Source organism: Erythranthe guttata, chromosome 8, assembly GCF_056151865.1.
Source record: "Erythranthe guttata isolate IM_541 chromosome 8, IM_541, whole genome shotgun sequence".
NCBI lineage: Eukaryota > Viridiplantae > Streptophyta > Magnoliopsida > Lamiales > Phrymaceae > Erythranthe > Erythranthe guttata.
In genome coordinates this window covers 2,040,084-2,055,687 of record NC_142540.1, presented here as the reverse complement: position 1 = coordinate 2,055,687, position 15,604 = coordinate 2,040,084, and the positions used below count along the sequence as shown (strand labels likewise).

Below are 15,604 nucleotides of genomic sequence, written 5' to 3'. Positions count from 1 at the left end.
TTACTTGTAATATTTGGGTTAAATAGAACCTAATATTGAAAAGTGGGGTGAAATTATTTTGTTTTGAAATATTTGCCATAAAACGCTGATGCAAAAGTATGGGTGATAATAATATTCGTCCTAATTATTCTCAGTTTGTTATGTTTTTCACCACCTGTTTAAAATCATGACATCAATTTTATTATAAGATTTTGGTTGCATCAACATTACATTATTATTATATTATATGTTTATGATATATTTAATTTGATTTAATTTAGTTCCAAAAGTACAAAATCAAGTTTAAAAGACCAAACCAAATTGAAAAATAAAGAAGCTACAAAATTATAGGGTTGTGGCTGACATTTATTTTCAAGATTGATTGTACTGGGTAGGGGCCAAATAAAGGTATATGACGGTAACAACATTAGTCACGACAAATTAAAAAAAGTAATGAAATCACTAATCCAATCAGATTGCTCCACGTAATCACTTATTCACCGCTCATCGTCTACTCACTCACTCACTCAAAATTGAAAATTCTTTTCTATATATGGTTTTCCCCAATTATTCTGATACACTGCTTCAGAATTTAGATTTGATTTAGAAAAAAGAAAATAATTTTTTTTTATTGAAATTAAAAATAGAAATAAAAATAAGGAAGATTTTTTTTTGGCCAAGTGTTTGTCAATTGTCACCCTTTGAATTTCTTGGGGTGAAGATTATTTTCCTTTCACCTTCTCATCCGCTCCGCGTCAATCTCAGAAAATACCGATTGATTTTTTATTTTATTTTTAAATAAAATAAAATAAAAAATTGAAGAGAGAGAAAGCTAGAGAGAGAATTGAGGGGCGATTGCCTTTCTAGTCCGGCGAGAGATGACGCCGTTTAACAGCTTGAGGTATTACCTCTCGGAGCACCCATCTATCGTCGGATTCCGATGGAGCCACGCTCAATCATGGGGCTCCACGTGGTCATTCCTCTTCTCCTCCATCGCCCTCTACATCTCCGCCGCCGTCCTCCTCCACGCCCTCCTCCTCCTCCTCTTCCGCCACCGCCGCCCCCTCCCGCTGGGCCCCGTCCCCGCCGCGCACTCCCTCTGCATGGCCCTTATCTCCGCCACCATCTTCGCCGGCACCGTGCTCTCCGCCGCCGCCGAGATCCGAGATTCGCGGTGGCTGTGGCGCCGCTCCCGCACCACCCCGTTCCAGTGGCTCCTGTGCTTCCCGCTCGGCACGCGCCCCTCCGGGCGCGTGTTCTTCTGGTCGTACGTGTACTACCTGTCGCGTTTCCTCCACGCGCTCCGGTCGTTCGTGGCGATCCTCCGGTACCGGAAGCTGTCGTTCTTCAAGCTCTTCAACCACTCGATCATGATATTCATGTCGTTCCTCTGGCTCGAATTCTCCCAATCGTTTCAAGTTCTGGCCATCCTTCTGACGACGCTCGTGTACTCCGTCGTGTACGGCTACCGGTTCTGGACGGCGATCGGGCTGCCGAGCGCGTGCTTCCCATTCGTGGTGAATTGCCAGATGGCCCTGCTGAGCTGTAATCTGGTGTGCCATTTCGGTGTGCTCCTGCTCCATTTCGTCAAGGGCGGATGCAACGGGATTGGCGCGTGGGTTTTCAACTCCGTCCTGAACGGGGCAATTCTGTTACTGGTGCTCAATTTCTACGTCAAAATGCATCTCCGGAAAGTAAAGGCCCGCGGCGGCGGCGGCGGCGGTGGCGCCGATGACGGCCGTTTAGTAGAAATGGTCAAAGACAGAGATATTTGAGGTCTGACATATTTATTTCTTTTTACCCTTTTCTATTTTAGTAGTAGTAGTAGATTAATGCCACAAAATATAAATATATATGTATATCTTTTATATATATAATATGATCAGTATTATATGTAACATATAGTAATGTCAGTGAATTAACAAGCCCTTTTCCAGTAGTGACTAAATATAACAGTGAAGAAGAAATTAGCAAAAACAAATTATGTAATCTTAATTACTTTGATAGTTTCTGCAAATATAAGAACCAATATTATATAATATAAAGATTAGTGAGGAGTTTACCATTACATTCTTACATCATTTATTCAATTTGATGCACTCACCACTTACTAATTGTCGACCGCGCTGAATCTGGGAAGTTAGATTAATATGATACACACCAGGCGGATTTGAACCGTAAATTTAATTTAGTAATTGTCTTCTAAGCATACATATATATATATATATATATATATATATATATATATATAAGTGTTTTTGTGATTATGTGTGAATCTACGATTAAAATTCAACCAGTGTAAATAAGAGCTATTTTTTTTTTTTTTCTGGAAATTAATTCGTTCAGGAATAAACTATAGTACTTGAAATTTGCAATTAATATATATGAGAAAAATCCAACAAGGTATGATATTATAATCTGACGGCAATAGTTAATTATTTTAGTACTTTTCTAGAAAAAACAGAAAAAAAGGGGTAAAATTCGATATTTTGTCAACGTTCAGTGGTCATAATCTAAATTTCTGTATTTTTCAGCCATCACTATAAAAGCAACCTTTTGGTAACATGCAAATAAGCACATGAAAATTCCAATAATTATATAAATATAACTACGTGACGACAAGTCCCACTGTATATATATAACCACGAGAATTAAGTGTCAACTTGACAATGATTTAAAACGTGAAAATATCAACTACAATGGAAATATGCTTTTCAGTTTTCAGTGTTTACATCATTTGACAAAGCGACCTATTTTTAGAAACGGGTCTTCAAAATCGGGCCGGGCTATGTATTAAATATCAATTAGAAGGCCCGTTAACTGGAAAGAACAAATCCACAAGGGCCCATTAGGGATCAAGCCCAGTATGTTACGCCCTACTAAGAATTGCTCCGACTGTCGAAAGTGGCCGGCCCCATTTACATAAAAAAATATTCTCTCACTCCATTAACATACATGCAATCATGCATTATGCATAATGTATTTTCCTAATAATTAACTACGAATCCTATGTAAAATAACACATTTCGATATCGACTGACTTGACCGTTGTAGCACTAACTCCGACTTTAGTTCAAGTTTCTCTCTTTTGTAGTAGCTCGCTCCAAGATTTGCGAAGCGTGTTCTTCCCTAATATTTATTGCTTCTCTAATTTTCTATCTTTTTTGTGTCTGAGAGATGAAATAAGTTATTTTGTGGGAAAGGGATTATTCATTTTATAATGTATTAATGAAGTACAGTAGAACCTCGATAAATGAATAACCTTGCTTAAATAATAAATTTTCTCGGTCCCGACTCGGGGACAACGTGCTAAATTAATAATTCGCTAAATTTATAAGATCATACACATTCGAAAAATTTAAGAAGCCCCATATAATATATAAATTAATAACGCATAAAAATATTTTAGTACATATATATTTTATAGATCTATGAAAGCTTAATACAATATGGCTTAATTCCACTTTGCACCCTTGAAATATACCATTTTGGCACTTTGCACCCTCGAAAAATAATAATAGCACTTTGCACCCTCAAAACACAATAAATCATTCACAATGCACCCTCAATTGAATAATAAAGGCAATTTTATTTTTCATTGGTGTTTTTCTTTTTGGGGTACAAAATAAAAAAAAATTGTTGTTTTCTTGAACCTCAAACCTAATTTCGAGCGGATAAAGTGCGAAAAAATAAAAATTACACCGGATTATTTAAAAAAAAACTACATTATCTTACAAAAGAAAAATAAAAAAAATAATCTTTTATCACTAAATTATTCGATTGTGGATCTTTTATGTCACTGTTTGTAAAATATTAGGTGAAAATATTTGGAAGAAAAAATAATTTTCAGATAACTTGATAACGTAATAGCTGAATGATTTTTTTTCGTAAAATATTTTATTTTGATAAAACAATATAATTTTTAAATATGTTGATGGAATGTATTTTTATTTTTGAACTTTATAGTTTCAAAATGATTGATGAATAAAAAAAATATTTGACATTTGGCATCCTAAAAAAATATCACTACAAATATTAAATTTATATTTTTTAGCTTTAAAAAATCATTTGGGGTGCATTATGCATGATTTATTGTATTTCGAGGGTGCAAAGTGCTATTAATTTATTTTGAGGGTGCAAAGTGCCAAAATGGTATATTTCAAGGGTGCAAAGTGGAATTAAGCCATACAATATATAATTTAATTGTTGCTTGTTGAAGTTCACATTACCATCAATCTCGTCCCTCACTTTTCTTAACATGGTTAGAACTTTCGTTATAGTTTTCTCATAATTCAACATAAAATCGTTCTATACTATTGCTGCTTTAAGAGCTTCCGTTCGTGAAACGGACTCTATAATGCATTGAACTAATGGTACTATTGATTTCTTAGCAGACTCAAAAACTTAATTGCAAGTGTTTGTTATCTTCAAGAATCGAAATGCCTTTAGATGATTCAGTGAGTCATATAATTGAGTTGATATAGCTTGTTGACGCGGCAATTAATACATTTATATTTATATTTATATTATATATACTATGAATGAATATATATCTGATCGATATCTTGGAATTAAATGAAGATAAGAAAAGACTGTACGTTCAATTATAATTATATATCGTTAAGGAAAAATAAGGTGCAGCCATCTTGCCAATTAAGTGCCATGTCTTCATGATATATAGTTATCCTCCACAATCTATTATTAATAATTAATCACCACCTATTTATCCTGTATTGTTAATTTAGCACCTAATCAGAGCTAAAAACAAAATTCACCATACTATGCAATTTAATTTAATTAGAAAAAAAATATATATGTACTTCGTCCCATGCAACATCTAAAATTTTCATTTTTTTTTGTTTTTTTTGTGATTAAAAAAAAAACATTATGATTTTTCTCGAAATAATTAAATTATATTTTAAAGGGGTTTAATTTTTTAATATTTTTAAAACTAATTATATTCTGATGTAGTTATGGAGTGGCATTCTTATCAACATACATCTCCCCATTGAATTGAAACATGCAAATATAAATATAAATGACAAATGCATAAATAAATTAAATGAAACAAAAGGTAGGTAGAATATTATGAATGTGTTTATGCTCATCTTTATATTGATGTACATTATTACATCCATGGAATTCCTATCCGTACGTCGTACCTGATGAACCATTTCCATTATAAGATTAATATTTTCTCCATTCATTAATATAACAAATCCAGTTATATATATTTATATATATATATATATATATATATATATATATATATATATATATATATATTGAAATAAAGAATAGTGAATAATAGTGTATTCCAGCCAGGTAATTACACCGTTACCAGTTAGCACGTCGTCTAATTATTTTCCTCATTTTTTTTTGATAAGTAATTATTTTCCTCATCAGTTACCCTTATTTGCAATCGGTATATATAGAAGAAAAAAAAATATATATATCATATTTATTGAATGTATAATCGGGGTTTATTAGTTCACTGTCCAGGTTCAATGTATGCGGCGACTCGAAACGGATCCAATAGGCAATGAATAGAGAATCTTCCTTAATATGTAAATTTCTTAATTTGTTAAAAATTAATCATCATTTTCTATACTTGCAACCTAATGTAATTCTTTTATTATCATTGTAAAACACTTTATTTCTTTCAACAATTCATGTTCATTCACTAATTATTCCTAGTGACTCATCAATAATATTTTTCATTAGGACAAATCTCACCAACCATCAATAGTTGGACAAGTATCCACTCATATCTTGTGGGTTTTTTCTCTCTTAATAATTAAATATTAATCTTTGAAATCAACTTTTTCGAAAACCATTACACAATAAATACTAGCTCAAATGTTTTTAATGAAGTAGTACGGAGCCAAATATAAAGCTGCACTGGATAAATCTATTCTCTTTTATAATAATTTGCAAATCTTACGAGAGACGTAAACCACACTTGGCTAATTATGTGTGACAAACTCGACTTATCGACCATTGTCATGCATGAGGATTCAAATATAGACCAACTGACGTCTACTCGCTTGCTAGATCATCCCGTGCGGGACCAGACTAGTTCAAATATTGATTTTGTTGTCTGCTGACCTGATTGCAATCTTAATAATTGGTCATGTTTACAACGTTTAATTTCTTCAATTCTCCAAATAATTTGAACTATTTCAATTTACAACTCGTTTCAATTGTACACGCTATAAAACGATTCAAGTAACAATTAAGAAAAACATCAAAAAAATATATATAATAATTTGATATCATATATATTAATTATCAAGAACCCTCTACAAACTATTGTCACAAAAGCCGCGGATTAATACATCTCTATAACAAAACCTATTACAAGTACACGTTTTTAATAAAGAAATACTTTCTTCTTGTCCATAATAATACAACATATATCGTTTCCATTAATTCGCAATAAAATTTCATAAAATAACGGAGGAATTAAACCCGACACCGTTTTCTCGATGCGCCGGTGAGTAAGAATAGCAAGCTTTTTTAAGCTCGTTATACTTTTTAATATCAAAATTTTGGTCGCAAGTGACTTTTCGTCGCAGACCTTGCGACGGGTGTTTGGCGACGTTTTGTGTAGGATTTGGCGACGAAAAAAATTCGTCGCAGACAGTAAAAAATCGTCGCCAAATATACATTTTCGTCGCCAGTCGACCATTTTGGCCTAGTGACTGGATAAACTTATTATCTTTTATAATAGTTTGCAAACAACACAAGAGACGGAAACCACACTAGACTAACTATTTGTGACAAGTTTGACTTAGCGACTGTTGACAAGAAAATTCGAACGTAGATCAACTGACGTATACTCACTTATTTCAACCGCTAGGCCATCCCTTGTGGGACCAGACTAGCTCAAATGTTGATTTGGTTGTTTACTGACCTAATTTCAATCTTAATAATTAGTCATGTTTACAACGTTCTTCATTTCTCTCAATAATTTAACTATTTCAGCGTACACGCCAAAAAATGATTCATATGTAACAATTAACAAAAACGTTGAAATATATGTTATAATTTGATTCCATAAATATATTGATTATCAGGAACCCTACATACTATTGTCACAAAAAGCCGCGGATTAATACATCTCTATAACAAACCTATTACAAATACACGTTTTTAATTAAGAAATACATTCTTCTTGTCTTAGTATTTCTCACAATAATTTCATAAAATAACCGAAGAATTAAACCCGACACCGTTTTCTCGATGCGCCGGTGAGTAAGAATAGCAAGCTTTTTTAAGCTCGTTATACTTTTTAATATCAAAATTTTCGGCCTCGATTAATCGCTTCTGTTTCGAGTGGAATCGGCTCTGGTAAAACCCTTCGAACGAAGGTTCTTTAGCTGTTCGAAGGAAGAAAACGTATGCACCCATGAAATACATGGAGGTTACGTAGAAGCAGATTGGTTCCATTACATCCCATGACAGTTCCCAGAACGTTAGCCGCATGAATGCTGCTGTTTGGACACACAGATAACCTAATCCGAAATTGAGCTCACGATGTACGAGTAATTTGGCTTTTTCGTCAATTGCTTGCTTTTGTTTTTCCATTTCTTGAAATTCCTTCATTTTGATTGGATTAGTTTCTGGCATTATTGCTTGTATGGCTTTTATCACCTGCACGTAATTAAGTACAGTTTAATTAGTTTCTTTAATCTCGGATTAATTAATTAATTATTTGTTTATTTAATTACAGAAATTATGAAATTACCTTTTCGGGTTTGAGGAAAACGATGTTGCCAAGAACAATTACTGTTCCGGATTGGTCAAGCATTTTGGCGAATTCTAGCCGTTGATCTGTGGTCGAGCAATCTTGACCGCAGATTTCCAGGAACTCTGAATAAGAAACGCAATCCTTTTCGATCTGCCTCAACCTCAACTTCACCGTCTCCAGCTGGGAAATTCTGAGGATTTTCACAGCGTCCTTCACCGTCAGACTCCCCACCGTCGGCGGCGCCGCCGCCGCCGGCTCCGCCGGTGTCAGGCTGTCGAGCCTGAACCTGTCTCTGGCAATGTCCATCTCCCGGAGCTTCTCCAGAAGCTTTTCTCCGGTGGGGAGGAACCGCATCCCGGGCGGCGGCGGCGCGGCCGCCGAGTTGTGGTGGAGGTGTCGCCGGAATATTCCGTCGTCTCCGGGGTCGGGTGCGAGTTTGGTCGGCGTGGTGCGATGGTTCAGGGCTTTGGATTGGGCGGCGGTGCATGGGGAGGAGACGCGGCAGTTGGTTACGGCGGGGGTGCTGATTCTCGACATGCTGAATACGCGTTGAGCTAATGTTTGCTTGAACGCCATTGATGCCAGAAAAAAATAACGTATAAATTACTGTAAGAAGATTTTGTAGAGAGAGAGAGAGAGAGAGAAAATAATGAGAGAGAAGGGAAATTAAATGGGTTTGTTTTGAATTGGTTCAAACTGTTGCGTAGGGCTGTCTATATATAGCTCTACCCACAAGAGCCAACAAAATAAAAGAATAAAATAATGTCATTATTATTATCTGATATTTTAATTATTTATTTATTTAATAAATAAGAAAGAAATTCATTTTATACAGCCCAATAATGTGGAACAAATGGGTCAAATGTTTAAAAATCACATACATCGCGACTCGTGAATTCTTTAATCAGGGTGACGTGGCTCAGCGGATAAGCACCGTCTGATTAATTAGGGACGCTTTCTTTGTTGGCTCTAATAAATTATGATTGACACGTGTTAATTGTGGAGAGGCTGGAAATGAGATGTGGTCAATGTGCTATAATAGTCCGGTGCACAGAGGATCAAGTGGGTGGATGTGACGTGGCTGGATTAATTTTTTATTCTTTTTAATTTGAGAAAAAAGGAAAAGACGGAGGAAGATGGATGGAGTTTTGGTAAGTTACACGTGAACGTGTCGCCACATAAACATTTGGGTGGATACATATCCGAAACCCAAACCCGAACCCGAACCCGAACCCGAACCCGAACCCGAACCCGGTAACTTTTAAATGGGTAGCACTTAGCTGTTTCCCAAGTCTCAATTGGTGTTTGTATGAACCTACACCGGGTTCAGCCTATTGCCATATAATTCCATTCCATTTTCTTTTTTTTTTTTTTTTTTTTGCTTTTTTAGGAGAATAATTCAATTTTTATATATTATATAGTTTTGCACATTACTGAAATTAATACAACATCAATATTATTTTATCAATTTTGTCTTCTTGATTAGTTGATTAACATTAGCGCTCTTCTAACTTCATCAATTAAACTAAACTATTTTATTGGACTTTGTTTGTTTTATGTATTTAATTATACCGAATTAGTAAGATTAAGAACCTTCATTGGAGACTCGTGTTATCAAAAGTGAAGAGCCAAAATTGATGCTTAATTGAATTATGCCTTTTGCACTCAATGAAGAGAAAATTGCGTGTATCTATCTAAGAACCGATTAGGATTTGTATAAACATAAGAACCACTCAACTAATTAATTAATTAACTAGCTTTTTAAAATGCTTTTTGCCAACTAAATTGAACATTTTATTAGTTTGGGAATGAAAGGTGGCTGCAACTAAATTAACGTGATCATATATATACACACATATACATACGACTTTGACAAGGATATTGAACAATCGAACTTCAATTGTTTACATTTTTCTTGGAATAAATCGTTCTTTTCATTTAATTGTGTGATAAATAATGTAGTCAGACGTGTTCCCTTTCTTCTTACAGTTAAACCTGACTAGTGAAGTTTTATTAATTCAGCAATATATTAAATTACCGAATTTTTTTCGTATAGTTTTTTACTTTAGATCGAGAGTGTGAGCACGGATAGATTCCCAAAATCCAACAAATTAAAAAGTGCAAAAATCGGATTATTTTTGGCTTTAGGACAATATTATTATTCGATATTCCTCGGACCGATAAATTAGTGAGAGCATCATCGTACCCTTGTCCTTGTTTGTAGTATTTGGATTATGCTCACAATTTGGCAATCAAGCACAATTATTATATTCTGATTTCTGAGAATATTAAAGATTCCTCAATCAGACCACACATGTTCTGCAGCATCACTTCACCACGTTCAGCCCTTCTCCTCCATTGTTTTCGCATTCGAATACCTCCAAATATTGTCGATAATATTTCGAATTCGTGACTCAAATCAATAAATATTATCCTTATTTGTGATACGACTACATATTCACGAATATCATTCATATATTCTCTTAGGCCTCGTTCGGCTGCCAAAATATAATTTATCATTATCAAAGTTATCAAACTAACCAAACATCAAATAAAGTCTTAACTATTTAATAAATATTCCAGAACAACAAAGACTAAAATACCCTTGATCTATCTATCTAGCAAACAGAAGATTACATATAGTTTCCTCCATTGAAACATTAAAAGATCTCCCATTTTCAAGCCTCTTCTTTTCTTTTCTGTAATAATCCATCTCACGCGCCTTTCCACATTTCTCGAGACCAGCTAACAAGACGCAATAAGTCCCCAAAACAACCTTAACACCCGCCTTTTTCATTACATCGAATGTCTCGAGTGCCATGTCAGCATTTCCCGACGAAAAATAAGCACCGATTAAAGCCGTATACTCAGCACAACTCCTCTCCTTTTCCGGTAACAAATCGAACACTTTTGCAGCAGAAGTAGCTTCTTCGCCACATCCAAGTCGATATATCAAAGTAGAGTTCAAATGTGTGCCGAGAGAAAAACCTTGCATGGCGATTTTCTCGAAAATCTCAACCACCTTCGGGAAAGAATTTATTCGAACGAATAAACCGATTAATGCAAGATACGCAGTTCTTTCGATATTTATTCCCGATTTTACACTATACTCGTACGCCAATAAAGCACCGTTTTGCCTTTGAGAGGCACTATTTACCTCGATAACTTTTGAGACAACCCCACTTTCTAATCGAACACCCTTTTCAGCCATGTCCGAAAGCAAAGAGTCAACACCAACAAGACTCCGCTTATTCAATAAATTCAAAACGAGGCTATTTTCCAAGGCAAAGTCATTATCAAGATTATATTTTTCGGGCTCGTCGTTTGAGTTTTCTTCTGCAGAGAAGTGTCGGTTGACTTGCCTTAGAAGCATATCACTTTCACCGGCAATTTTGAAAGCCTCGAGTGCTTTTTGAAATACCGGGTAACGGAGGACAAAGAAGTTATCTTTCATGTATTCGAGAATCTTTGTCATTGCCCGTGTTTCCCCTGTTTTGCAACTAATTTCGATCAAAATATTGCATGCGGCTTTATCCGGTTGCACGCTAGCTTCTTGCATTTTGTCGAATATCTCCAAAGCTTCGTCGAATTTGCCTGATGAGAATGAAGAAGAGTACAGCACTTAAATAAAGTAGTATACAATACAACTATGCATATATGTATCTACGATCGAATATGCTTTCGTCAATACCAACAAACAGAAAGAAAAGATTACATTTTTATAACACATATGTACACAAGACGAAACTCATAATATATGGCCTCAAATCGCGAACAGATTTGTTCCGATTTCTAATTCATCAATCAAATGGAAAACCAAATCATTTTACAAATTTTCGAACCGATTTCCACCATTCGTGTTTTCTTGCTCTATGTTACCACCTTTTAAATTCAAATAATACATACAAAGTCCAATGCACAAGCCCGAAAACATACATATAAAAAGCTGCGAACAAAGTAACCACAAACTCACCGGACGAAGCAAGAAACTCCATAAGAACCGTATAAGTATAGCAATTAGGTTTTACGCCCGATTCAAGCATCTCCTTGTACACATCAGCGGCCTCATCAACTTTCTTCCGACCGAACAAAATCTTCATATAAGCCGTGTAGGAAACAACCGTGGGGCGGCACCCCTTCGCCTTCATCTCCTCCCACAAACTAACCGCCCCATCAAAATCGCCGCCGTTAGACAACCAATGCATAATCGAAGTGTAGGTGACAACATCAACCTTGACCTTTTCATCCTTCATTCGACTAAAAACATACATCATCGAAGAAATCCGATTCGCTTCGCCGAAAATATCACACATTGTGGTGTAAGTGTACTGATCGTGCTTGAACTTTTTCCTCGTGGATGCCCAGTTGAAAAAGAGCCAAGCTTTCTCCATTGGAGGGTGGGTTTTGAGAACTTGGGTAACTGTGTAGGAATCCCATTTTGTCGGGAGATTGTCCAGTTGTTCTTGAGCTGAATCCCAGGTTGAATACCTGAGGATGTTGTAGATTTTTGTGATCTTCTCCCTCGAGTAAATCTTTGGCTCTGGGTTATTAGCATTTTTCTTGGTTGATGATTTCTGGGTGTGGGGTTTCTTGATGTTTGGAGAGATATAATTGATGGGTTTTCTGTGTTTGTTGGTTTTCAGAGAGGTGAAACCCTTGGTTAGAACTTGACCTAATAAAGGTTTGATTTCTTTGAGGAATCGATGGGGGGTGTGGTAAGAAAACATGGAGGAAAGATTTCAAGAAGTTTCTTCATCAGGAGAGAATTCAGACAATCATTTTTTTAATCAGAGTAGTGAAAATTGGGAATTGGGAATTTCAAAATTTCTTCGATTTTGTTCGAAGGAGGGCGTCGGGTTTCACCCCTGCCAAAAACATGGTGGAGAAGAGAAGGGAGGTGATTTGACTATTTTACCCCTGCCAAAACGCGTTTGAATGGCACGCGCTGAACTCAGGCGAGGATTTGGCCGAAAATGGCCGATTTCGTGATCGGTGCTCCAAATAACAGAGTTTGGGGGCATGGTGCAACTATTTTTACTTTGGGGGGCAAAGTGCAAAACTCGTCAAAGTTCAGTGGGCAAAATGGCATTAACCCTTATTTTAATAAGATCCAATTTCTAAAAAGGGTAAATAGCACTCCAACTCCCTTGTGGTTTAATATTTTTGCATATAAACCCCTTATATTTTCAATATTAGCACATAGCCTCTTCTACTTTCAAAATTTTCTTCTTCCAAATGAGAATAATTATTTGTCAAGTGGAATAACACAACGAGGTCGTGTGCTTATATTAAAAGTACAAGGGGTTCATGTGCAAAAACGTCAAGTGACAGGGGGTTTAAGCGCTATTTATTCTCCTAAAAATGGTTGAAATATTTTTACCAAAATAAGCTAAGAATTAAAATTTTATTTGCAAACTCGTTAACGAATAACTTAAAAGTCGATTTTTAACGATATCTTCATTAAAAACCCTGAAAACCTCGATTCTCTAGTTAGAGTTGTGCACTTCCTCGATATTTGATCGTTCTTATGTCTTGCTCCGACTATCGAAAACTATTTGTTTCAACTACTAACAACTTAGCAGAAGCAGAGGAAACAAACAATGCTTAAACAACATTTGAAGATCGAGTGTACATTATCATCACAACAACATCAGTTGTCCTAAAGTTACTTGTTCTTGCATCGTATAAATTTGTCTCTCCGGCATTCTCCTCGACAAGAACGCGACAAACTTTGGCATGTTCTTATTATCGTCTGTTTTAAAAAACATCAAGAATCAAGATTAACGAGTTCTGCAATAATCAAATAAACGAAATTCTCCAAATATCATCACAAGTCCATTTTTTCCTTTTCTTTCTTCGTATAATTTGGAAGGCGACACGTCGAAATCCGACAGCCGCCCTGCCCTTATCAAAGACACGCGTCACTTGCTATCGTCACTCTGCATACGCCACTTCACCATTTAGAAACCACTAGTTAATCAATTATTAATGTTAACTAAAACAAATAGATAGTGTCTACAAAGAGGTAATAATAACCTCTATATATCACATACATAAATAATCAATCTATATTCATTTCAATTTCTCGGAAATGGTCCGTCAAAAAATATGCACGAACCCCGACCAATATTTTTCATTTACACGTTCATCACGAAAACATACCAATGTCCTGATTCGATCCACTAGGATGATTAATAATCTTCCTCAAGATCAAAGTCCTCGCCATCCTCGTTTCTTGAGTACACTTATTCGCATGCTTGCTCAAATCGTGTATTGTCTTCACGAAACTATCCACCTTCTTCTTAATCTCCTCCACCGCCACGACCACCGCCACCTCATCCCCACTGCCCGCGAACTCGGCATTGGCCAACAAAGCTTCGATCTCGATCCGAAACTTATCCACCAGCACTCTTATGTTGTCCAAATCTTTGATCACAATGTAACTCCCTATCTGCATTGAGCTGATTATCTCTCTCTGCCCTCTTAAATCCCTTTCGCAGTTTTTCCAAATCGAGTTCAGCCATTTTCCCATCGACCCTAACGGGACCGCGGCGGCTGCCGCCAGCGCTGTCACCACCGCCGGAGCGCTGACCGCGGCGGCCACGACCGAGCATATCAAGACGGACGCGAAGGCGACTATGAATATGACATTTGATACTTTCCTCCAAGCCGAGACTTTTCCCATTTTTCGATCGAGTTTTCGTTTCTTCTCCTGCAGTTTTTCGAGCATCGAGAGCTGCTTCGAGTAGACGGAATTGAAGACATTGAAGAATTCGTGTGTGAATGGATCGCCTGTTGTTTGGAAGTTTTTCAATTCGTCGAGGGTTCTGGAGTAGTCCTTGTCGCCGCCGCCGGAGTTATGTTCCTCGTGGAACTTTTTTAGGGCTACGTTGATGATGGACTCGATGTGGCCGGCGCGTTTGAGGCACGCGTCGAGGGCGGTGCAGAAATCTAGGGTTGCGAGGCTGTTCTCGAAGTAGTCGTCGACGAGTTCGGACAGCTCCTTGTTCTTCCAAACGTCCATTTTGTTCTGGAGGATGATTTTGACTACTTCGTAATTCATCTCGAGCAGGCATTCCGTCACGTCGGAGAGAGAATCTAGGGAGAGAGATCGGACCTCGAGGCCGACGGCGATTGAGTTGATGGCTCGAGTCGTACGGAGCTGGAGGCTCGAGTCGAAGCTCCGTAGATCTGGATCGGCGCGGCAGGCGGCTTCGTATGAGCTGAAATCGGCGTTCGACGATTTCGACGCCGCCGCGGAATTGGAGATGGGGTTCGAGAGACTTCGAGAGGGAGGCTCCGACGACGGGGGACGGCGGCGGATGGTGCTGCTGCTTCTGCTAATACGGCTGATTTGACTACCCATTTTCGTTTGATGTGTAAATGCGATTAATTGGATTAATGAAGAGAGAAGAACCAGACCGATGAGTGGTCAGATAGTGTTCTTGGTCATTGACTTTCACACTTTTGACTTTCCTGGATATAAATTATAAATAAATAATGAAAAATTAAAATACGAAACCACCCGGAAATTGAAATAAATCAATAATAATAATTCCAATTTTATTCCTCTGTGCCTTACAAATTTGACTATATAGATTATAGATTTTGGTTTAGCTTATTAATTTTATTTTGGCAATTTGAGTTATTTTAATGAATTATTTGGGGGAAAAAAGGGAAAATTAAATGAAAGCATACCTGCAGCCCGAGTTTTCTTATTGTTTGATTTCAATGAGGTATATCGAAGAAGAATTATTAAGGTAATGGTACGTCATAAATTGTCCGACAACCTTCTAATAGTAAATATATAGCTCTTCATCATTTGTTGAAAAATATTAAAATGACTAGGGCTATAAATTATAATTCTTGAAA

At 36.6% G+C, this 15,604-nt stretch overlaps 4 protein-coding genes across 4 annotated transcripts; 1 reads left to right on the top strand and 3 right to left on the bottom strand.

Annotated features, from left to right (window-relative positions):
* The first annotated feature begins 623 nt into the window (after positions 1–623).
* LOC105972207 (fatty acid elongase 3-like) lies at positions 624–1,904 on the top strand. Its single transcript, XM_012997146.2, has one exon. The coding sequence runs from the start codon at positions 858–860 to the stop codon at positions 1,752–1,754; it is 897 nt and encodes a 298-aa protein (XP_012852600.2). The 5' UTR covers positions 624–857; the 3' UTR covers positions 1,755–1,904.
* A 5,107-nt stretch (positions 1,905–7,011) lies between these two features.
* LOC105972196 (calcium uniporter protein 3, mitochondrial) lies at positions 7,012–8,502 on the bottom strand. The gene is made up of 2 exons (XM_012997136.2): positions 7,730–8,502; positions 7,012–7,635 (listed from the first exon to the last, which is right to left on the bottom strand). Exons 1-2 carry the CDS (start codon positions 8,306–8,308, stop codon positions 7,183–7,185), a joined length of 1,032 nt encoding a protein of 343 aa, XP_012852590.2. The 5' UTR covers positions 8,309–8,502; the 3' UTR covers positions 7,012–7,182.
* Positions 8,503–10,187: 1,685 nt separating this feature from the next.
* EMB3111 (Tetratricopeptide repeat (TPR)-like superfamily protein) lies at positions 10,188–12,733 on the bottom strand. Its single transcript, XM_012997095.2, has 2 exons — positions 11,706–12,733; positions 10,188–11,326 (listed from the first exon to the last, which is right to left on the bottom strand). Exons 1-2 carry the CDS (start codon positions 12,457–12,459, stop codon positions 10,347–10,349), a joined length of 1,734 nt encoding a protein of 577 aa, XP_012852549.2. The 5' UTR covers positions 12,460–12,733; the 3' UTR covers positions 10,188–10,346.
* Positions 12,734–13,711: 978 nt separating this feature from the next.
* Positions 13,712–15,192, bottom strand: LOC105972145 (UPF0496 protein 1). The gene has a single exon (XM_012997088.2). The coding sequence runs from the start codon at positions 15,096–15,098 to the stop codon at positions 13,881–13,883; it is 1,218 nt and encodes a 405-aa protein (XP_012852542.2). The 5' UTR covers positions 15,099–15,192; the 3' UTR covers positions 13,712–13,880.
* Positions 15,193–15,604: the final 412 nt, after the last annotated feature.

Bases quoted from the DNA above. Each gene is read 5' to 3' on its own strand.
- LOC105972207 (XM_012997146.2), top strand. From the start codon at position 858: ATGACGCCGTTTAACAGCTTGAGGTATTACCTCTCGGAGCACCCATCT.
- LOC105972196 (XM_012997136.2), bottom strand. From the start codon at position 8,308: ATGGCGTTCAAGCAAACATTAGCTCAACGCGTATTCAGCATGTCGAGA. The intron at 7,636-7,729 runs GTAATTTCATAA...AATTACGTGCAG, and splicing joins TTTTCCTCAAACCCGAAAAG to GTGATAAAAGCCATACAAGC.
- EMB3111 (XM_012997095.2), bottom strand. From the start codon at position 12,459: ATGTTTTCTTACCACACCCCCCATCGATTCCTCAAAGAAATCAAACCT. The intron at 11,327-11,705 runs GTGAGTTTGTGG...CATTCTCATCAG, and splicing joins GGAGTTTCTTGCTTCGTCCG to GCAAATTCGACGAAGCTTTG.
- LOC105972145 (XM_012997088.2), bottom strand. From the start codon at position 15,098: ATGGGTAGTCAAATCAGCCGTATTAGCAGAAGCAGCAGCACCATCCGC.